Source organism: Clupea harengus, chromosome 20 (assembly GCF_900700415.2).
Source record: "Clupea harengus chromosome 20, Ch_v2.0.2, whole genome shotgun sequence".
Taxonomy (NCBI): domain Eukaryota; kingdom Metazoa; phylum Chordata; class Actinopteri; order Clupeiformes; family Clupeidae; genus Clupea; species Clupea harengus.
This window is the reverse complement of record NC_045171.1, coordinates 23,907,123-23,931,403: the sequence shown is the minus strand read 5'-3', so window position 1 is coordinate 23,931,403 and position 24,281 is coordinate 23,907,123. Positions and strand designations below refer to the sequence as shown.

Genomic DNA, 24,281 nt, shown 5'->3' with positions numbered 1-24,281 from the left:
AAGGGGAGCCATCGGCAAAGATGGATGGGCTCTAGAAACCTGACAGAGGGAGGAGATAGAGAGAGAGAAAAGAGAGCAAGATGAAAGGGAAGAGAGTGAGAGATGACGACGCAGAGAAGCAGGCGACAGCTGAGAGTTAGACAAGGCGATGTTGATTGACCTCGATGGAACACCTGACTTTTTTCACCTGTCTCCTTTCATGAGGAGTAAGCGAGATGAATGGATGTGTTCGGTCACTATCGTGTCTGGAGGAGAGGGACAGAGAGGGACAGAGAGGGAGTTATCTCTGTGACAGGCTTGGACGTGAGGAGGTGAGGGACATGGAGGAGCCTTTAAGGATGAATACTAAAAAACAGAGGCCTCATCTGGCCCACAAATCACTGTGTGGGTTTTTTTTTTTTGTGTGTAACCTTGAACTAAACTTGGTAAAGAAACAAAACCAAACCACGACAGCTGACATGAATTGAAAGTGAATTAACAATATCACAGCATCATGATCAAGCATACAAGGTCAGACCTGCATGAGATTTAACATGTAAAATCCTATGTCTTTAATCTACTCATCAAGAATGATTTGCTCGTAATAAAGGCTTTGTGAGTCTCCCTGTGAGCTTCAGAGAAGGTCCGTCTAGACTGTCAAATAACACAGGAGGAATTGATTGAGCAATTCAAAATACTACTGTGCGGTGAAACTTAGGGCTTAGACTGAATACCTAACATACTTCAAAGGAAAAAAGGTCACAGAGTTACTCATCATAGAGATTTGGAAAACATTTCATTAAAGAGCTCCCATCCTTAGTGAGAAGGGCAGTGATGACTTCAAGGCAGAAGAAAGGTACAAATCCTTCAGTGGTTCAGTGGGAGGTAAGTATTATACACCTGAAATACATTTGATGAGGGTTATCTGAATATCATATATATAGAAGCAGCACCTCTATTGAGTTTGGAAATAGATTTCAGACATGTGCCCTTGAGGATGAGTCTGTGTGTGCGTGTGTGAGTGTTAGTATGTATGTGTGTGTGTGTGCGTGTGCGTGTGTGTGTGGTTGTGGGGGGTTTATACTCTGTTTATTGCCTCGGAACTTGCCCTTGCCCTGTTGAAAGAGCTTTTCTGTGGTTATAATCCTAACTTGAGAATTGGATGAAAGACATGTTGCTGGAGGCAGAGTTTTTTTTTTTTAAGAGGATTAACCAGATTGGATGTTGTATCGAGTTAATATGATACTCCTATTTGAGGAATTAAAACAAGGCTTTAATCGACCAAAAAACGACCCCAAGGTTCTGACATTAGCATGTTACTTTATTCTACTGAACAAAACGTTTGCTCTCCTTTGCAAAACTTTTTCTCTCTCTTTAAGGATCTTGTCCCGCGTTCTTTTAATGTTTGTGTTTTAGTGCAGTGTTTTATTGAAGGTTACAGAGAAGGGACATTTTTCCTGAATCAATTCTGTGCCCTTTCCTCTCTTGGACATCAGTGGTCCTCTGGGCATACTGTCCCTGCTTGAGGGAAGAGTAGTTAGGGGAGTTTTTGAGAAGGACTTTTCCTCTGCTGTGAACTCTTATAGGCAGAGGATGTGAACCAAATCATAAAACTCAATACATCTTCTTTTGGTTTTATCTATAGTGCTATTGTCACTGTTTATGGTAAACGAAAAAAAAAAATGAAAAAAAATATAGCTGTAAATTATAAAGGTTATTCATACAGATTGTGCCAAGAGTCTGGGACAACTATGAAAACAACTGATCAGTTGCAAAACAGAGGACAAATGTGGATCCCTGTACCATTGAAAACAGACCAGGGGGATGCATTGATAGCCAAGCTCGTACTAATTCAGCTGTGACGGACGACTGCACCCACATTGTACATCAGAATGCAAATGGTCTAGCAGGCTTATTGGTGAGTCACAACCCAACCGTGCGTCCTTGCACACCAGACAGTTAAGGCGGATAACTGGCCTGATTTGAAATAATGACTCCCACCCTGAATGCACACTGAATTTCAGCTTCTTCCCTCGACAAAGGTTTAAAGTCCCAAAGTGCAGAACAAAGCGGCATAAAAATAGCTTTGTTCCAGCAGCCATGACTCAGATGAACAAGTCGTAGCAACATTGCACAGATGATATAGAAGCGACATTTATTCATTCATTTCATTATTAATAATTTGTATTTTTAGTTTATGTGTAATGTTTATGTGGTTTATGAAGGATTAGATACTCTGAATACTCTTACTATGTGTGTCAATTGTCTGCGTTGTTTGTAAAATGTATGTCAAGATGGGTAATGACTCATTTGCCGCAAACCAAATCTACCTGCGGGCCCAAATAAAGTACCCTGAAGCTGAACCTGACCTGCAGTCATAATACTGAATTTGAATGGGCAACATTAGTGTTGTGTTTGGCCTTCGTCAACCCATGCATAGTAGAATTCTTTTTTTTCCAGACTAGAGTTTGAACAACCTTTGTGGCCTCTTTCAAACTGCTTTTTGATTGACATTGTGTGAGAAGGTGAAATCCCTCCCGCTTCCCTCTTCACACAACGTGGGATGGCCGACTCGGGCCATTTTTCACACATTGTAGGAGCAAGTTTCGTTGCAGTGTGCAGTGCCATTAAGGGTTTTATTCTCTGAAGAAAATGGCCCCGATTGTAGCTGCAGTATAAAATTGGAACAGTTTGTTACTCACTATGCGTCTCTAAGGTGGTGAATAGCACTCGAAATGAATGGAGCGCGTACAATAGGTGGTTGTGTGATTGTTTGTGGTGTGTGTGTGTGTGTGGACATGTTTCTGTGTGGTTGTGTCTGTGTATGGGATTGTGTCTGTGTGTGTACATTTCTGGGTGGTTGTGTCTGTGTGTGTGATTGCATGTGTGTGTGTGACAGTGTTACGTCCTCCTACCCCCCCTAGGGGTCATAGTTTACCCTTGTGCCTATTTTGTGGCTTTGCCTATTTGCTTTGCTTGTGTGCAGATGTGGCCTGTCAGCCGGGGCGGAGCCGGATACGTCTTAATGCCGGCATGGCAGTCCGGCACCCTTTCACTCCACTGCGTGCCGCCACGCTAACCGGGCCTGCTCTTTGTTCTCCTACGTTGTCCTTAAAAATTCTCCTATGCAACTATGTCACGTTCTGTAAATAAAACCCCTAGACACGAGCCCCATCTGACTTCTCGTCATTGGTTTACGGACTGGATTAGCTGGTCTGTAGCAGACAGAAGGAAAGTCAGGGCACGGTGGCAGTGATGAAGAGGTCATATTTCAGAGGCAACTCTGCTGTCTTGAGCTGTACCTGGAGTTTAAACAGGGACATTTCACATTGTACTGCCCTGCTAGGCGGCCAGGTGCTGCAAGGCTGTTTGGCACAATTAGCTGCACTAAAAGTTCTATAACCACCTGGTCCTCCCCATTAGCATATTTAATTGCACTGAGTAGGTGGATGCTTATAGGAGTGTTTGTGTGTGTGTGTGTGTGTTTGTAATTGTGTCCCTCTCTCTTTCTCTCTGTATGTATGTATGTGTGTGTGTGTGTGTGTGTGTGTGTGTGTGTGTGTGTGTTTAAACTGTATATAAATGTTTGAAAGACGCAAGTATGGCAATGGAAATCTCTCAGGCAATTAGAGGAAAGGGTTTCAGTGCAAGGGTCTGGGGAAATATGTTCACATTTTATCCATTACAGATGCTTAAATGCAAAACAGTAAAAAGGCTAGTTGACACTTTATAAGCAGTCCTTATGCTTTCCCTTGCACTTTACTGTCTTTAAACATTATCTTTCATTTAGCCTTTGAGTTGAATAACAATTATGTAACCAAAGTCCAATGTAACAATGTCTTTTTTTTAGCTTTTGAATTGAACAACTATGTTTATGTCTGTACTACTGTATGTCAGACAAAAAGTAGGCCACAAACTGGTTTGGCATATTTTGCCGAGGCCATGATTAAAAGGACTACAACAGTGCAGGAGCTGTGCAGTCTCAGGAATATCTGCCATTAAGATGTTACCCTCATCAGGCATTTGAATCAGAGTGGCAACATCAGCGCTGCTCGAAGGATAACATACCATCCTACAAAAGGGGCGTTGAGGGAGTCTGAGCAGATCCTCTTGTCTAACACACACACACACACACACACACACACACACACACACACACACACACACACACACACACACACACACACACACACACACCACAGGCACACACACACACCACAGACACACACACACACACACACCACAGGCACACACACACACCACAGGCACACATACACACACCACTCCCATTCCACGTTGCGCCGCGGTGGGATCACACGCTGGTGTCAGTCAAGGTTGTCCTGTCACACCACGTTAAACACACGCTGTCTCCCGAGGCACTGACACAACATGTCAAATCATTTAAGTGCTGTCACTCTGGCAGACGAACGGTAAGACATTAGACAAGCACATACGTTTCTATCTGAGGAGCACTGCACACAATATTTTTCTGGATAGTTTCTGGATGACTGGATAGAAAGAGTGAATATTTAATTTGAATAACATTTAATCCATGATTCACTGATGATATACAGATTACGTGTCATTAAATATTAATATCATAGCTTCAAAATAAGTCAGTAGGAACTAAATTGATGTAAAAGAAAATACATCTGTGGTTGTCATCAAATGTAAATTCTCTAAGATCAGAGCCCTTTTAAAAACACTATATAGTTATATAATACTGTATTCAGTAAGTTCAGGCCAGTAACAGTAGCCTATTGGTAAACTATGCACAGATGTGTTCTCCCTCACTAAGCTATCATTTCTTTAGACCTTTGAGCGCCTTTCAGTTAGAAGTAAGTGGTATGCGTTCTCCCCACATTCCAGAACATCTAGGCTGTTAAGGATACACTGCCATCTTGTGTTCAATAGTGTTGATTGAAAATCACCGCTCTCTCCCAGACCCATTCAATGATTTAATTCCCCGCACAGACGCTCTCTTTCTCCAACGAAGTCTCGCCATTGATCTGGCGTGAGCCAGTCATTAAAAAAAAACGAGTGCAAGGTCACTCATCATTTCCTATGAACAATTACATGTCACCAATGATCCCTAGCTGCTTACAGTTCAAACCATGAGCCCTTCTCAGTTTAGAGGTTAATTGGATTCTTGAAGCATGATATTAAAGGCGGCCCTGGCAATTAATGTGTTTAAGGGCAACGCTCGCCATTAAACATGGATCTAAAACATCTGTCTCACTGGCAGGAGCGAGCCTTTGATGCATCGAGCAGTCTGTCATGTGCTGGCAATGCGACCCCTGGACCTTGACGAAACGGAAGACAAATGTTTCAATTAAACTCCAGAGGAGTCTGGAAAACACTGGGTTTGTCGGCACCGTAAATGTGTCTCCCAAAATACAAAAGGCCTGCAGGGGTTAGTGTGGTGTTTGTTTACTAGGCATCCATATTTAACATCTTGGAGAGAGAGAGAGAGAGAGAGAGAGAGAGAGAGAGAGAGGCCTTTTTTATTATCTCAGAGCAGTTTTGGAACAGAAGGCAGAACATCTGTGCGGCTTCCGTGCATATTCCCCTAGTTCATCACAGACTGCGAGCGAGTTTTGAGAGTACACATCAGCATTCTGTGAGAGTTTTTCGTGGGAAGAGAAACACTTTTATAAACTTTCCGCCCTCCTCACATGAAAATCTCTTTCGAAACTAATCTTTCTAAGGACTGCAAATGGCCCACTGTAGTTAACACCATGATGACCACATCAAGGACAACTGATAACAAGAAAAGAAGGCTGTTCAAGAGGGAATTTTTACATCTTTGAGACAAGTTTCAAAGCCTCCTGATGGAAATGTTTGACCGAGTGGCAAAGCAAACCGATTCGTCTTTTTTTTTTTTTTTAGTTCAATTCCAATTTTTAAGTCCTCGGGAGTAGAAAGATGGATCCCTTTTAAAGTCGGGAGCAGCAGGACATCTCCTGGGAGCATGGCTTTTACCGCGGCACACAGAAATGAACATCAGACATGGTTCCGCCTCCCAGTCCTCTGCCCTCTGCTCCGCTCCCCACTTAGAGACCTCACTAAGAATGATGTGTATTCATTGTCCTCATGAGGAACCCAGTGCCCTTGGCACTGACCCCTAAAGCTCACCAATGAGAACCGATTTCTCAGTACTCCCACCAGTCAGAAGGTTCTGGAAACCCATCTGGGTGCTGTGTTCAAATGTTCACATTCACTGGAGGAGGGCTCGATAGCAGAGGGTCTGCTATGTACTAAATAGTTATGGTGATGAGGAACAATGTTTTCCCAGCTAAGGTCACGCTATATGAGAGAGAAACATTAGAAAACATCAATTTGATAAACAAACATAGAGATTCATTTCGGTAAACAATTAACAGTAGATAATATGGCCACTTCATCAGTATTAATGCCTTAGCATAATATGATATAGAAGGACAGAGTGGGAGAGGCTTCCCAGCATTGGTTTATGGGAATTTTGTTTAAGTTTAGTTTTGATGAGTTACGGGGATACGACAGCAGTGCACAACTGGCTGGCGACAGCAGCAACACTCCCTGCATGCTGTACCCAGGATCGGCAAAGGCCCTCCTACACAGTACAAACTAAACACAACGACATGGCTGACAAAAAGCGTGAAGTATGTTTGCGATAGGTGCCGGGCTTTGATGCATTACTATAGGATGTCCTTTAGAGGAATGTCTTCAGTCTCGATTTAAAGATGGAAAGGGTGTCCGCTTCTTGGATAGAGGCAGGAAGATTATTCAACTGGAGGAGGGCTCGATAGCAGAGGGTCTGCTTCCTATTGTGCCTTTTGATACTCTTGGAATTACAAGGAGACCTGGACTCCGGGAAGTAAGTGGTCTTGGTGGGTAGTAGGGGACATCTAATTCCTAGAGGTTATTTGGAGCTACGCCGTTTAGAGCTTTGCATATTAGAAGGAATTCTTTGGAAACTCTAAAGCTCTAAGGAAATATAAATGCATCATAGTGTACAGTTATTTTCAATAAAGCTGAGTGACTCAATTCATAGAAATAATTTATTATCAAAAAGAAATAATGACTCAAGACTTCCACTAAACATGTGATTCCTGTATAAAAATGAGTTGGAGGTACGAGAATCACAGTCATATACAGAATTGTCCACATGGTATGAAGCATTTGAACTGTTTGAACTGTTATAAGTGTATTTGGAATGTCGTTACAAAATAAATGCATATACAATGATCACACCATTTCACAGAGCACAAGGGACGACAGATAAGATCAATATCTTTATACAAAACCTGTTTATATTTTAAATTACGACAAATTATGCATTCCAGCTGATTCTTGTTTACAAACTACTTATGATTTCTTGATAAACTGGAATAAATCACAATTTTAGTGGACTAACTGTGATCTGTTGGGGACGTGCCAGTCAAGTAATCACAGTCTTCATCTTACAATCAGATTCCCCCATTGGGAAGGGGTTACAGTGGCTGGAAATTTGAAAATGTCAAACAAGAGCATTGAAAACCAACTTTATTGATCTTGCAGAGTCAAAAATGTACCTTGTCCCATTCTGATTCTTCAGTGAAGTTCTTAATCCTACACACAATTGATAGTAAAGACGCCAAACTGTTACTGACGGTTCAAAGTGGACAAATAATGATGAAAAAAAAAAAGTCTTTACACCTCAGTGTTTCTTTGTGTGAATGTAGTTAGGTGACTGGCAAGACCATTCTCCGAGCTCTCAGAGTCACTCGACATGGAGTCACAGTCCTCACTATAGGCTGACACATCAGAGCACGAGAGTATGGGTGAAGAAATGGAAAAGGTTGTGTCATCTCCATCATCATCCGAGCCCTGAGGCACTGCCAGCGTCAAAGGAGGGTCAAGTCTCGTCCTCTGGATGAGGGAGTGTGCTGTCTCTGAACCACTAGGAGACTCTCTTTCCGCAGATGTGTGAATGTCTCTGTTGGGCTGGGTCAGACTGCAACTCTCAGGAAGTCTTGGGACGGGGGACAGCTGAACATCTGCGGGGTATTGTGGGGCAGATGTACATTTGCTTTCAATGTCTAAGCCTGAGGTGAGGTAATCTGTGTCGATGCCGGTGGGCCTGATGTACCCGGAAAGAGGAGGGGTTTGTACAAAGTCACTGTGCAGGAGCCCCTGGATATGACACATCTGCACGCTAGGTATCCAATCAGAGATGTCCCAGTGATAGCCTGTATGATTGACAGAAAGCCAGACCAATGAAATGAAACAACTGAAGTAATCCTTTCACCTCCTGCCCATGCAAATCTCATTGTATTTAATGCAGTGTGTACATGCGTGTAGGTTAAGTGAGCTATCCGTATGAATATAATTGCCATTAAACAGACAATTCAAAAATGCCTTCCTTTAAGTGTTATCTGTCACTTCAATGCATTCTTGTGAACATAGCGTCGGCCACGCTCATGCATTCAAATGAATGCACACACATATACAAACACAAACTCACCGAAACACAAATACACACGCACACACACACGCATTCACACATATTATTAGTTATTAGGGTAACTGACAGTCAATGCTCATTGTTGGAGACTACTCTGGCTGCCATGAGAAGAGGTTTTCAAGACAACTTCAATATAATTAGATATTTCTCAGCAATGCTTTGAAATAGCTTGTTAAATCTCCTCCATGCTTAATAAGATTAAACATCAAGGCGCTCGTGGGATCTCAACAAATGCAATGGGAGCACAGGAGATAAAGAAAGAAAGAAAGAAAGAAAGAAAGAGAGAGTGAGAGAGAGAGCGAGAGCGAGAGAGAGAGAGAAAGAGAAAGAGAAAGAGAGAGAGAGAGAGACATACAGAGAGAGGGATTTATTTACTGGGAAGCATTTCATTTTCAGAGTTGTCAAATGTCACTGCGTTTATAACATCATACAGAGGGCTGTGTGTGTTGTGAGGAAAAACAAACAAGACAGACTCATGCGGGAATCACCTCTTAGGTGTGCACAGGGCTCCTGAGAGTTATAATGGAAAGCGTCAAAGGAGAGGAACAGTTTAGCTCAGAGAATTTACACCTCAAAACACTTTTCTTCTGCTACATTTAAAGGACATCTGGGGTTAGAAGAACTAAAGTAAACACACACTGTGAATTATTAACTACTTAAAGGGACATTTAACAATCGAAATTGGTCCATTATTGAGTTAGAACGCTATAACTGACAACAGCAAAACAGCTTGACAATGTAATTCCATGGGGCATGCATCCCTGTCAAAGTAAACCGTTTTTTCCCCGCCACTAACAGGCTCATAATGATATGTGTCTGACAACATATGCATGCCATGTTTACCTTTAATAATGTAGCCTGTTATGGGAAGTAGAAAGACACAATTCTAAAAATGCTATCACTGTCCGAGCTAAAAACAATACCTTTTTCCTCACTATGGCAACCACATGACTTGACAAGGTGTATCACAATCGCTATGAGGGCTGTTAAAAGGAGAAGAGGAGGAATTAAAACATAGGAATCAATCATTTGCGCAGATAGAATGAAAGACACATTTAGTTTGGGGAGGCTGGATGAACGCAACAGATCTTTTCTAACTAAATTATGAATTCTGTGTTACATGCAAACAAGGTCATGTTGATAATAATAAGCAGAGGTCTAAAAGCACTGAACTTGGGACATCATCGTGATGCATGATGGCAGGATAAACAATGATGAAATACCAAATGGGAATGTGACACACAGAACAGCTCATACAGTGGAGGGGAGGGGATGAAAGGATGAAGTGAGCAAGGTAAAGGAGGTCTTTTTGGCACAGATGCAAATGCATTTATTGCCCTAAAGACTGGAGGTATTCTCAACACAATAGACCTAGGAGGCTTTAACTTGGTTAGAGACTGAACATTGCTTTGGATTTCCCATCGTGAACCTTTTTTTATTTTAAACGATGACTGATTTCACATTAATATTCAAATACAAAATGTGGCCTGAGCCTTTAGTCACATGATAAGCTTTTTTTCAGGATCATTTTTTCCAGATCTTGTCAATGACAAGATTGATTCTTGATTCTTGATCTGATTCTTAATCAGCAATGACTTCTCTTCAATGGTTACAATGCTGGCATGAAACGCAGTGATATATTCTCAATGCTAATTCAGCTACAAAGACCTCCTCACCAGTGAGAATCACAAGTGACTAATGGCTACATAAAACTCTAATAAAAAGCAAAACACTGTAAATCCCACTTACAGTTTGGCCCTTACCATACCCTGACTTGGGTCTGGAGACTGATTTAATCCATATAGGGGCTGAAGTGATGGCAGGAAGGACAGAGAGAGAGAGAGAGAGAGAGAGAGTGAACTAACCCAGAGTCATTGTATGCACTATACACAAGGCAGCAACAGATGATTCACTGGAGAAGTGGAGAAACAGTCTGGCAGACACGGGAGACCTCATAAAAGCGCAACTTAAGTCTTTTACAGCCTACAGCACCATGCGTGCCGAGAATATATATTTTGCTAGTCCGACACAACTCAGACAGTCACTCAGAGCAGCTGTTGAGAGGAACAGACAATGAGAAGGACTAAAGGGAAGCTAGTGCAAAGCCAGGGATTGTATAACTCTGGCTATTTTCTGTTGTTGTCTGAGCTGTTGTGAAGAGGACTTGACTTGAGGGTTATTTTGCCATTGGGGTATTAATAATTGAGCATAGCGATGTATGATTAATGAAGGTAAACCCACCATTGTCATCGCTTGACTCTGAGCGCGGGGAGCTCGGCGACCAGAGCTCTGATGCGCTGCCTCTGTTTCCACGAGAACGGGACATGGTCTTCATAAATGGTTCAGCTACAGACAATAAGAGGCGTGACAGAGAAAAATACACTTTACTTTTCAGGAATAGTGGATTTGTTCATTGTCACAGATACCATGTACGTACATTCGACATTCAAATCACGTCCGCTCAGTAGGTCTATCGCTAAGAAAGACACTCAGTAATCTGTGTTCATCTATTTGTCTGAGACAGAATAATCTCCCATAGGCTCACCATCATCCCCGTAGTCCCAGGTAGACTTGTGGTAAGACTCGCTGTCTGTGGGGGAGACAGGGGAGAGGCCGGAGGGCAGATGGGGGGCAACGCTACACACCGCCACAGCTTTACGCTGCCCGCGTGGCGGGTGATCTTGGTTTAACGTGCTTGACTCGTAGTACTCTGGAGCAACTGAGCCCTCGTAAGAGTTGCTGACTTGGGTGCCATGTGAGCCTCTGGGCATGCTGGCCATATAGGTCACAGGCCTGATGGGCACTTGTGGAGGGGCAGCGGCGAACGTGACCCTGGTGGGCTTGGTGTCGGGGTAAGACCTCTGCAGGAACGCTTTGGCCTCCCCTCCTCCTCCTTCCCGCCTGCCCTCCTCCTCCTCCTCTTCCTCCTCCTTCCCCTTCCTCCTCCGAGACCTGCAGCCTGACTTCCAGCAGCCGACGAACACCAACACGAAGAGGAAGAAGGAGACGAGAATCAACACCATCCCCAGAATCTCCTCCAGTCCCACGTTCCAGGAGGAGGAGGTGAACTTGTGCCTGGTTTCCCTGCGAGCTTCGCAGAACGCGCCCGCAAAGCCCTGGGCACAGATGCAGTGGAAGGAGCCGTGGGTGTTCACACAGCGCCCGCCGTTCAGACAGGGAGCCTTCTCACACTCGTCCACGTCCCTGAGGCAGCTGTGGACAGGGCCAACAGAGGAACATGAGTGAGTTACAGCAGGAGCTCATAGCGCTGAGTCCCAGTCATACATACAAATGCTGTATTAATATATACCAGTAAATTAGGGAGTTTCTTTAGTAAGTTTGAAATTTGAATTAAAATCAGACCGTTTCTTTTCAGGTAATAACGTAATTTGTTCTCATATAATCCAATTCTATGTATTGATATATTAATAACTGCATTAAAAACTGATTGTAAATGTGATCATTATTGTTCTCTCTATGGCTATTCTACTTAGTACCTGCACATATTCGTTTTACACTGTAATGTTTTAATCATTTGTGTTTCATTTTCAGTTTAGTGTTTTCTCTTTCTTACTGGTCCTCTCATTGATTTTATATCACCCTGAAGCACCTATGGATGTCGTAGGCCACAAAGTATGCAATCCACCCAAAATGACTGACCTACTTTGCAGACCTTTGCAACCTACCTTTCACCCCTGAAGCCTGGGCTACAGTCACACACCGCCCCATCAAGACTTTCAATGCAGTGTCCGCCATTGTGGCAGGGGCTGCTGGCACAGTAGGGTCCGATCTGACACCTGCAGTTAATCATGAAAAACAAATATGCAATGTGGTCAGTTTAGTCTCATAGCTTTTATGCAAGTTCAGCAACTATTGGCAAACATCCTTGTTATGTGAGTGACATTCAGGTTTGTCATTGCCAGGTTTGTGTTTTTTTGTGAGGGAAAAAAATACAAAATACTTATTACAAACATGTATTAAAACTGCACCAAGTGAAAAGGTCACGCCACTCTGCCTGGGGATGTCTTTCTCGATCATTTCATACCTTTGCCCCGAGTACTGTCCCCAGCACTGGCAGTAGAAGTGACTGTTGTTGTCGATGCAGGTTCCTCCATAGAGACAGGGGTTGGAAGCACAGGGACTGCGTCTGGCCTCACAGTGCGTCCCCATAAACATGGTGCCACATTGGCAGTAATAGCCTACAATAGAAATCAGTGACTAACCTTGACAAAGCCATGGAGGTTGACATTTAACTACTTGCACACAGAACAACACATTGCAAAAGGGGGTAACTACACAAAGATAGATATTTATTGCTCATGGTTGTAAAGAAAACCCACTAAAGCCATCTGTGTGGGAATGGGCGGGTGTGTTTAATTTCAACTCAGTTAAGCCCTGTGGGATTGTGGGTATTAGAACTGTGGGATTGTGGGTACCTCCATTAGGCGTCCGTGTGCAGCTCCCTCCGTTCAGGCATGGATTGTTGGAGCAGTCTTCCACCGAGAACATGGCACAGCCGGGCAGAATGCCCACCATGTCCTCCACCGTGACGGCGCCGGAGGGGGGCTGTCTGCCGAGGGACAGCGGGCGACCATTCACCACAACGGAGTCTATGCAGCCCCGCAGGCCGCCGGCACCGCCGCCTGCGCCCGAAACAGGCAAACTCCGCCTAGGCCTGGGCCTGAGAGGGTGGGCATGGCCGCCGAGGAAGACGGCGTTGCCGAGGTGGAGGGAGCAGCTGTTGCCGGCAGCGATGCCGGATGCGCTGTGAACGCGGTCCAGGACCAGCTTGGCACGGTTGCCCTCCACTGCCAGCCAAAGCGTGTGCCACTGGCCGTCGTTCACCTGGATACTGTGAACGGATACGGCTGCTTGGCCCAGGCCACAGTCAAACTGGTACTGCAGTCTGCCGTCCACAATCTACAGGAGTGAGAGTGTTTGGAGCACACAGTATCTGATTCATATGAGCCTGGTTTATATCGGAAATCTATTTTCACTTAATTTTCTACAGCTGCCCAATGCAACTCTAACTACTTTGGAGAACTGGTCATATGCTATATTCTTTGTAAAGGAACATATCTGAGACCAAATGAGAATTAGCTGTGATTCGTTCCTTTTTTTCACACTATGTGTGCTGTTCAATAAAATAAGTTGAATAAAGAAGAGAGTTGAGAAAAGAACTACTAGGACAAAAACACACAACACATGCATTCGGTAACACTTTACTTTAGGGGACAAATGTTAGCCATTGACACATAACTAATAGGTGTCTGCGTTAGAGCCCAATACGGTCTGCATCATTAAGCACCATTGATCATTTATTATGCCAGTATTCACCAATTTCTTATTATCTTATTCTTGGCACATTCTTAATAACCAACTAGTTGGTCTTAACCTAAGCTTAGTGATGTATAACAAAGATCAAAAGATAGAAGGTTTATAGCCTTTTAATGTACTGTTACCAACAAACACACTTTAACAACAAGTCCATCTTGTAGTTTCACAAGACAGAGAAATCTGTCAGAGCCTGATGGACACTCTGTCTTGTGGAAACACAAGATGGTTACTTTGGAGGGGTGTGGTAGGGTACTTTCATCCTTTTTACGCTGTCATTAGAAAACTTGCAGTCTTCACTTTAAAACAAGGAACCTGTTTGAAAGGAATAATGAGATATTTACAGTTTATTATGGATGAATGTGTCTGCAGTTGTAGTGGGTCATTTTTATGGTCTGATTATATGGAGAGTAATCCTTCACTTTAGAACCAGGAACTTACGTTGGATCAGTAATGATATACTAGGTAGGTATCACTGATTGAAGGGCACTCACTGCTCTTAAGTCACCACTAGCAGCCTGGGTGAGCACAATTACCATTACTTGGACCTGCTGTGCCATTGCATTCAGGAATATTGGCTGTCAGTAGGAATACCTATTCTACAATTATTCTGTCCCTATAAGTAACTTATTCGGACAGTTAGGCTACAAACTTTCTATTTTTATTCTTATTACATATCAACCAAGCCTAGGTTGAGACCAACTATTTGATTTTCCAGGATGTGCCAAGAATAAATTACATATTCAGTGAGAATAAGAAATTGGCAAATACCTGGCCTAGTAACTGTTCAATGATGCTTAATGCAGACTTTATGAAGTACTTATACAGACACATATTAGTAATGTGTTAATGGTTAACATACAGTATGTTCCCTTAATAAAATGTTTACAGAATATTATGATATATAATAATATATATACTGAGTATTATTTTTCAAACAAAACTATTTTGTAAAACTGTCAAAGGACCATACTCACCTCAAGAACGCTGTAATCATGCCCTTTAGCAAACATCACAGTTCCATGACTGGAGAAGGTTCTCAGTCTAAGAGAGAGCTTCAGTTCCCTTTTGCTCATATCCTCTGGTAGGCGATACTTAATAAAACTGTTCTCAAGCAGTGTCAATGCTGGTCCCCCTGCAAGAGTAAGACATAGAGTAGCATATCTATATCCATACTGTGGAATTAAAGAGGAAGACAGAGCTACAGGGACCAAGCCATGAACTTGAGTTCCTCTTAGTTGTCTAACCATTACAGTATATGCTTTAATGACAAGTTTGGGTATCTATGTATTACTTATAATGAAGAAACAAAAGTGGGGCAACTAACAAATAACAATACATTATGAGTGTAAGAGTGGAGTTGGGCTGCAAACGGTGTTTCACTGGAGGTCAATGTGGGCTCTGTTTTATATGATATTGCATGAGTGGAAGTTGTATGGAAGGAGAAGAATGAGAGCATTATATATAGAGAATAAAATCACACTGAAACTATCTTATTTATAGTTTTATAACTGGTCCAAAACTTTGCATATGTGTGTGACTTTTGCAGAGTAGTTTCAGTGTACTTTAAATTAAATTGCCATTTTAAAGGAGGCAGATGCGTTAGAACTCAAGTTTTCAATTCTTCGCATGACAATATTTATATCAACGATGCAATATGGCAGCAGGGACATGAACCCTATTATACTCATATGTGAGCTTTCATGGCCAAAAGATACACTTTAAATTAAAGGGTAATCAGGTACCCAATCACCACACTCTCACTCACTTCAAACAGAGTGACTTCAAAAGCAGCTCATTGAAAGTGGCATCAAGCTTATAACGTTTGAGTCTTGAGAAGTGCAGTTGCAACTTCAATGATTTCTCTCACAGCGGGGGAGAAAAACCAAGTGTGTAATAGGCCTTTAATGAAACTCTAAATCACGTCTCCCTCAAACATATGCTGTCTGGTGGTGAAGTTACAGCCAAAACCAAATGGCTGAGCTTTGAGACATGGTGTCTTGACCTAACGCTGGTCTGTATGGAAAAAGGGTGGAGATTGTTGTCTTTGTCCTACCTGAGCAATTTCCCTGTTTACCACTTTCACACAGACAGCTATATTTGTCTTCTTTTTCAGCAGATACACACTGATATCCATCTGGACAAGGGTTGTCTTCACATGGGTTGTTCAGTTTTGGACACTTTCCATCTACAAAACGGAGGGGGAAAATAAGACACTGTGAACATTCCGACCGAAAAGGGAGTACATCTCGAATGTATTCCAAAAAGAAAAAAAAGTAACATTTGTTTAGTTTGTTTAGTTAGTGCTTGTTGACTGCCAAAGTGTTGAAATCCCCTGCAGGGTACCTTTGCACAGACAGATGGCGGACATGTGGTGCCGTGGCGACACCAAGCTCATCCTCGCGCTGCTATGTGTGGACATGGAGTTCTGGTCCAGGATGGCCACCTCTCTGCAGAACGTGACCGGACAGTCCAGCACGCCAGAGCAGGGGCCACTGAGGATGCTGGCCACTCGCAGGCCGCTCGCCTGCCTCACGCCGGCCAGGGAGGCGTTTATCTTGTGCAACAGCGCCCCCTGTAGGACAGAGCGGGCACCTGCAGCTGTGCGCTCCACGGATAAAAGCACGTCCAGGTTCCGGCTGGAACCTACGTCTGGCTCTGCGGGTTGGAGGCTGATGAGGTGGACGTCGCCACGACGGGCCCCTGCTGCGCTGCGCACGGCCTTCTGGACACTCCGCCAGTGAGCGGCCAGGAACTCCTCCGGTGTGGCAGGGGAGAGGCGCACGGCGACAGCCTGCTCCAGCATCCGGCGGGTGACCCTGCGCACGTGCACGTTGACGGGGGCGGATGCCATGAAGCGCCCGTCGCTGACGGACACGTTGAGCGGGTACAGGCCCGCGTCAAGGCCCCGCGGAGCCAGCAGCCGTCCGTCCGAGGGGGACACGGAGAAGAGGTGGCGGGCGGCGGGAGGCAGGCTGTAGGAGAGCGTGTCGTAAGGGTCGCCGTCGGTGGCGTGGATCCTGCCCAGGAGGCCCCCGGCGTACTCATTCTGGGGGGTGGAGACGATGACCTCCAGTGGGAGGACGACAGGAGCGTGTCTGCTCTGTTCAACCACTCTGATGCTGATCACCGTGAAGGAGGACAGGGCAGGTGTACCTCCGTCTGTAACCTACATAGCGCAACCAAATAATCACAGAACTAAAAATATTAGTTACAAAACAGCATCACAGTATTGCCACTTCATTGCCATGCGGTTTCGCAGGACAATATGTTACATGTGGTCATTTACAAAAGAAGGGGCATTCAAAGAAACCAGCTGGCACCACTGTGTTCAAGGGTGGTGTGTTCCTGTTCACATGCATGCAATTACTTCTTTTCACCAGGAGAGGGAGCTTTGGCATTCTGTTTTGCACAGCTCCTGCTTTGGTTGGGTCCTCACTGGCTATTTGTCTTCCAAGTGTTCTGGATAAAAACATGCTCTACTGAAATGTGATCCCACTGACCCCAATGTGATATGACCACAGGGCATAGAACAAGTCTTTGTGTGTACGGCAAACATCTCTGGCCTACACCCGGTGTCTCCCCCATTCTTGTATCCTCAAACAAACCCTCGGTGACAGCCGTTTGTTTACAACATAAGGACACCACAGACAAAGCCAAAGCCATTATTATTATGAATCATTATATTTACATTTATATTTGATCATTTAGCATTGACTTTTATCCACAGTGACATTCAAGTGGGGGACAAATGCAGAAGCAGCAGTAGAGATGAGTAGAGATCAGTGACTTTTTAAAGACAGAGAGGGACTTGGGAGTTGGGTAGCTTTTTCCAAAAAATCGAGCGACCACAAATGCAAGTGCTACTCACCTTCACACGCAGCAAATAGTTCTCCTGTGTTCGGTGGCTGAGCCGAGTGCGAGTGGTGAGCAGTCCTTGCGGATCCATCCAGAAGGTGCCCCTCTCGTCCCCGCGCAGGATGGAGAAGGAGAAGGGGGGGCCGTTGTGCGGGGTATCGGCGTCTGTGGCTTGAAGCTTCAGGAGGCTGCTGCCTATGGGGACGCTTTCCTGGAGAAGGAGAAGGAGAAGGAGAGAGGAGATAGGAGAGAGGAGCCAAGGTTCTGTGAAGTTCTTGTTTCTGTCCCAGAGAGTCCACGGCTTCAAGGGCTTGTATTTACATCCTGTCCTTTTTAGAATGAGTGCCCTCCGCAGTCATGAGTGTGACCTCAGACTAGAGTAGGAGCAGGAGAGTGGAGGAACCAGAATGGAAAAGGGTCTGTCCTTTAACTTATCCGCTAGAGCATGGAGCCAACACCACACAGTGTTAAGGGTTTCCACAGAAAGGAAAAGTTTGTATCTTATCTGCACTTCATCTCACCTTGAATAAAAGTGACAGCTAAATGAAAATGTAAGGGAGCAGGTGGCTATAACTCCGATCTGATTTAAGAGTTCAGCCTCCTCTATGCTTATTGTTCCAGTTGAATGGGGAGCGCAGCGGGGAGGTGGACAGGCCTCCTGGGCTTGTCAGCTCCATTTGAAGTCTAGCTTGGCAGGCAGGCCCTTGTCTTACCTGGATGACAAGGCTGTAGTTGGCTCGGGTGAAGACGGGGGGATTATCGTTCACGTCCGACACGTCGATGGTGATCGCCGTGCTGCTGGATTTGGGCGGATTCCCGCTGTCGGAGGCCAGCACGGTCAGCGTGTACTCCGATATCTCATTTACAAATGAAAGGACAGAGAGAGAGAGAGAGAGAGAGAGAGAGAGAAAGAGAGAGGGAAAGGGAGAGAGGCGGGGGGGGGAGACAGCAACGGACAGAGAGAGAGAGAGAGCAGAGATAACGTGAGCCGAACAGATAGAGAGAAAAGAGAGGATTTGACCCAAAGAGACGACAGGGAGAAAGGGAGGGAGATAGAAAGAGAGTAAAAGAGAGGAGGCAGAGAGAAAGTCAGAAGGGGACATCAAGAAAGAAAAAGTGGAAAAGAAGGGAGAGAAGAAAAAAGAGAGACAGAACAAAAAATCAGACTTAAATCACCTCAGTGACACTTTGAGAGAAATGAAGCTTAGCGCTGGCTGCGCCGTCAAAGCTTTGTGAAGTCTTCCCTCCCTCTCCCTCCTTCTCTCTCTCTCACTCCCTCTCTCTCTCTCTCTTCTCTCCCCCACAGACTGTGTCTACATTTATCTTTGTCTGATGTGGTAAGAAGAGAGAGAGAAAGAGACAGCGAGAGAGACAGAGAGAGAGAGAGAGAGCTTTCAGACATGGTGGTGGGCGGCCTCACCTGCTCTCTGTCTAGCGGCCGAGCCACTCGCAGCTCCCCGCTGACTGCGTCGATGAGGAACGGACTCCCCTGGTTGCCGCCGACGATGGAGAAGCGAACGCGGTTATTGGCAGGCCCATCAATGTCGCTCGCCATAATCTGATGAGGCAACAGACACATGTCACGCCAGGTCAATGCTAATGCCATTACTGATGTGTCCAACCAACAGAGGATCCTGCTGCAGACAGATATCAATCTTTAGCTGATTCTCTGCATGTCCAAATATTGTGGTGAACAAACTATTGGTAGGTTTTCTATTTTGAGAAGTAGACAGATTTTGCTTTTCCAAAGCTACAACACCTCATCTGATTATTTATCTGAAACAGACTCATTTTAGCATACTGAGATTTTGATGTAATTTTAAACAACCCATAATGTTAAAAAATGATGTCTATTCCTGAATACATAGACTAAATCAAGTAACGCTTGACAGACATATTGACACGCAACCCAAAATGATAATACTTTGTTATATGAAAATGTGACTGAAGTTTTCAGAGTAACATTTACTCAATAAAAATGACACAATTCTTTACTAAACAGATGGCTCATTTTACAGCTAGTATGGAGGACTCACAGCCGCCACAGATGTCCCCAGCCTGGCGTCCTCACTGACAACCGCTGAGAACACCCCCTGGCTGAAGACAGGGCTGTTGTCGTTGACGTCCGTCACGTTGACTCTGACAGAGGCCATGTCGCTCAGCGGCTCCTTCCCCCCCACCGTGGCCTCCACAGTCAGGAAGTGTTCACGGGACGACTCGAAATCCAGCCGCTCGATCACGAAGATGTCGCCTGTAGAGGGGGGAGGGGGGGGGGACACACACAGAGATGCTTCATTAGAAACGGGCCACACACAGTCGGTGCCGAGACCTTCCGGGAAAACAATTATCCTTCGCCGTCACGGCTTCGTGGCGGTGTGACGTGACGTGATGTTGAGTGATGGCCTGAGCCGAGAGAACAGAAGGACGGCACACACCCGTGCGGGAGTTGATGCTGAACGCTCCCTGCTCGTTGCCACCGGTGATGGAGTAGGTGATCTCGCCGCGGGCATCTGAGTCCCTGCTGCCGGCGAAGACTCGGAGGATCTGCGTTCCCATGGAGACGTCCTCCGGGACGGTGGCAACGTACTCCCTGAGCTGGAATGCGGGCGGGTAGTCGGTGGCGGTGCGCACGGTGACGGTGGCGGAGCCGAGCGATGACAGCTGATGAGGAGAGCCCTGGTCAGTGGCTCGGACTTTGAGCGTGTACATGGCCTGGACGCCGGGGTCCAGGGGCTTCTCCAGACTTATAATTCCCGAACGTTCCTGGATGGAGAACTGGCCTCCGCAAGAGTCCTCAAACGAATACAGAACTTTGCCATTCATCCCTTAAAAAAACAGAGGAAAGGAAGAGAGGAGAGAGAAAAGGAGGACGAGAGGAACACAGACATAAGAGGCCAACTAACAGACAGATGCAACAGAGACAAAGAGAAAGACAAATAAAAGGACACAGCGCCAAAATGAACAATGAGCAGCTTTGCAGTGGTTACATACAAAAGACCAATGGAGCTGAAAACAAACTCAGTGTTTAAAGCCTGCCTTTAACAGAGTAGTGATTATTACCTAGTGGCCTCCCCATCGGTCATGACAACTAAGGCCATCCAAACTTTTATTATTATTGACCTATTATTGTCTCCCCAGCTGGCATGCACCCTGACAGAAGCGTGGCCAGTGAGTCGGTTGGGCCATATCACTTAGCAACCCCCCATTAACCACTGAAACAGCGCTACTGACTTCCATGCTTTTCTCAATTTGATGAACAGAAGCGGCGCGACAGAAACAGTGATTACAGGGACGCCCCGTTCTGTCATTGTGCGGTGCGTTGCTTACGCAGAGTGATTAGCGAACACAATCATGCTTGTTTGTGAGCAGGGCGCAAACACACCCTGCAACAGCAGCCTTTGAGCTCGACAGAAGAGTGGAATTTGTTTGACATTTTGCCTCCCCCTAACTTGAGTGAAGAACAGGCATGCCGTAGCAATTCAGCTCTCACTACACTTTTCTCTAAAAAGGAGACCTCAAAATGTCATTCTTAAAATCGGTTACCAGGCAAAAAGGGAGAGAAAGAAAAAAAAAAGACAGTTGCAAGTGAAAACAAACTGTAAAAATGTCAGCTAATGCCCTGTAGCATGCGAAAGGGACATCTTTAAAAAAGGAATTCAGGAATGTGAATGACTTCGACTGTAAAATTCAGTGCAAGCCTCGGTTGCCATCTCATCAAGTGTTTAATTGTTCCCAGAGGATGGCAATGAGACATGCATGTGTGAGCCATTATGGCATCTTGCTGACAGCCAACAGGAGTGCAAACAGCGACTGTGGCAGAGCAAACATCAGTGCAAAGCATTCTGGGTCTCTTGCTGATGCCACAGATCGCTGAAGGCTCTGACAGGGTACGGAGCAACTCACAGCACAGAAACGCCATCAACCCTTCAGATTTTACAATTCACTGTGAATGAATATACTGCCGATGAATAATGAGTGAGAGACAACACAGGTTAATTAGTTCTACATATTGATACAGGATAATTAGTTCTACAGACAATAGAGAATAATTAGTTCAACAGACAATCGACAATAGGGGATAATTAAACTAGTGGGTGTCTGAATTCGACAGGTGTTGTGAGTGATGGCAATTACAAAAATCTGTATCATAAATCCTTATGAAGCCCTGTCTCTTCGACTCACATGTTAGATGAGGATGAGGTAAAACACACTGTATAATGTTGTTAATTCAGTAGCAATTCATCGTTATATTTGTGTCTGATATTCATGTCTGATAGCAGATAGAAAGGTGGGCGGGCAGTCGGATTTCAGCCCTTCAAATGGCACCACCTACCAGTGTCCAGGTCTATGGCCTGCATTAGGGCCACATAGGTGCCAGGCTCTGTGTTCTCTGCCACTCTGAAGTGATGGGCGTCCGCTGTGAACCGTGGGGGGTTGTCATTGACGTCGGCCACAGCTATCGCCACGGCGACCTGGCAGGAGAGGCCCCCTCCATCCTGCGCTCGTGCTGTGAGCTCGAACAACTCCCTCTCCTCACGGTCCAAGGGCAAGAGAGTTCTCAGCTCACCTTCAAAAACATAAATATAATAAAGTACAAAAATATGAAATTTAAAACCATTCACATGGTGATGGAGGACAATTTTAAAGTTGTGTTTTACATAATTCATATATTTGCTCATAAACTTACATACTATAAAAACTACTTATAACTCTAGGGCAGTGCAAGCATACTTATTTTCCATTTTCTTGAAATCGATAAAAAAAACAGTAAGCCATACTTGGTGCATACAAACGAGGGAACAGCCTTCTTATGGTAATAATGGCAGTTTGGAAGCTCTGAGAGAGAAGTGGCTTTAGGCTCATGGCCTCAAAAGCCTGAAAGAAACCTCTGTGGAGGACGTCCCCTGATACGCCCGACTCTCTCTCAGAAACATAGAGACATCCTCCTCATTACGCTGTGCCTCTAAATCTCCTGACACTGAGGAGCTTCCTTCACTGCTGCTGTCTAAAGCAGAGATCTGGGGTAACACCAGCACTTAAGGCCCTCTGAGGCAGCCATTCAAGCCCTGTGAAGACCCGCGGACACACTTATGAATATTCTCTGAGCACCGGCATCTAAACCAGGGATGTGGGGTAACGCCATCAATTAAGGCCCTCTGAAGAGTGGCCATCCCAGGACTGTGAAGACCCGTGGACACATCAGCGCCAGCATCTACATTCTACCCTTTGAAGGTAAATAAATGATGCTTAGGGCGCTCAAGCTCGTCATGAAGTCCTCAATAGTGTGCTGCATGTATGGACATCCTCAGTGGACCTTAATGTATGCTGCACATATGGGTATTTTCAAATTGAACGTGGGTTTGTGCCTGGCATGGTGGTTCTTACATAAGATTATGTGTCATTATGATTTTCACATAGCCGTTAGCAATTCTCAGGCACCACAGATGTGTTCTGCTAGTGAGATGTGTGAAATGAATGGTGTAATGAGCTTTAGTTTTACTTGACTGGGTATATAGTTCTTAGAATAACATTATGAAGAACATGCTGTCACATTATGTCTCATTCTCCCTCTGCAGAGAAAAGATTGTGTGTGTGTGTGTGTGTGTGTGTGTGTGTGTGTGTGTGTGTGTGTGTGTCTGTGTGTGTGTGTGTGTGTGTGTCTGTGTGTGTGTGTGTGTGTGTATCTGTGTGTGTGTGTGAGTGTGAGTGTGTGTGTGAGTGTGTGTGTGTGTGTGTGTGTGTGTCATTTCACCTGTGGTCGGATGCAGGCTGAAGCGCTCAGCCCCGTCTCCGGAGAGCTGGTAGGATATCTGGGCGTTGGCGTGGATGTCCACATCGCTGGCTGACACCTGCAGGATCAGTAGCCCAGCTGGAGCGTCCTCAGGAACCGTTCCAGTATACAGACTCTGAAGAACCGGAGGACAAATCAGAGCAGAACACATCAGCAGAAAAACACACCTAGCCCGAGCCAAACAGCTATGTGTGAATGAACCCCCTTTCCAGCATCACATGAATGCTGCCACACGATCAAGATCCAACTACTTCTGTTTCCCCACACACATTTTTTGAAGTGTAGTCCAAGGACAGTCTCTGCCAGTACAGCACTCAGACACGTGCAGATGTACAGGGCACGTCTATTCTAATTTGGCATGAACCGTTTACCTTCCCGCACACAGGACTGTTGTCGTTGGCGTCCAGGACCTTTATGTCCACAGCTGCCCGGGCCAAATGTGTGCCATCTGTGGCTGTTATGTTTAAGAGGTAGCCATCCCTCTTCTCTCTGTCCAGATGTGTCCTCACGGTCAGACTCCACTCCCCCCGACTCTGTTCAATACCAAAATGCCCTAGAGGGTCCCCCCCTGAAAACACAGACACGCGCACACACACACACACACACACACACACACACACACACACACACACACACACACACACACACAATACAAACACACACACACACACACACACACACACACACACACATATACAGACACACACACACACACACACATATATATATACACACACACACACACACACACACACACACACACACACACACATATACAGACACACACACACACACACACACACATATATATATACACACACACACACACACACA

General features: G+C 45.1%; 1 protein-coding gene across 1 annotated transcript in view; it reads right to left on the bottom strand.

Moving 5' to 3' along the window:
• Positions 1–7,001: 7,001 nt before the first annotated feature.
• The window catches only part of LOC105901755 (protocadherin Fat 1-like), a 36,613-nt gene continuing 19,333 nt past the window's right edge, over positions 7,002–24,281 (bottom strand). The window contains exons 12-28 of the mRNA XM_031587298.2: positions 23,819–24,015; positions 23,409–23,562; positions 21,990–22,223; positions 20,092–20,481; positions 19,693–19,907; positions 19,077–19,214; positions 18,370–18,513; positions 17,670–17,867; positions 16,145–16,967; positions 15,855–15,986; positions 14,776–14,933; positions 12,901–13,384; positions 12,510–12,663; positions 12,151–12,261; positions 11,010–11,677; positions 10,706–10,810; positions 7,002–8,189 (exon numbers count right to left, since the gene is read on the bottom strand). Coding sequence (XP_031443158.1) covers positions 7,651–8,189; positions 10,706–10,810; positions 11,010–11,677; positions 12,151–12,261; positions 12,510–12,663; positions 12,901–13,384; positions 14,776–14,933; positions 15,855–15,986; positions 16,145–16,967; positions 17,670–17,867; positions 18,370–18,513; positions 19,077–19,214; positions 19,693–19,907; positions 20,092–20,481; positions 21,990–22,223; positions 23,409–23,562; positions 23,819–24,015 — 4,844 coding nt within the window. The 3' untranslated portion in view covers positions 7,002–7,650. The remainder of the gene's footprint in view (positions 8,190–10,705; positions 10,811–11,009; positions 11,678–12,150; positions 12,262–12,509; positions 12,664–12,900; positions 13,385–14,775; positions 14,934–15,854; positions 15,987–16,144; positions 16,968–17,669; positions 17,868–18,369; positions 18,514–19,076; positions 19,215–19,692; positions 19,908–20,091; positions 20,482–21,989; positions 22,224–23,408; positions 23,563–23,818; positions 24,016–24,281) is intronic.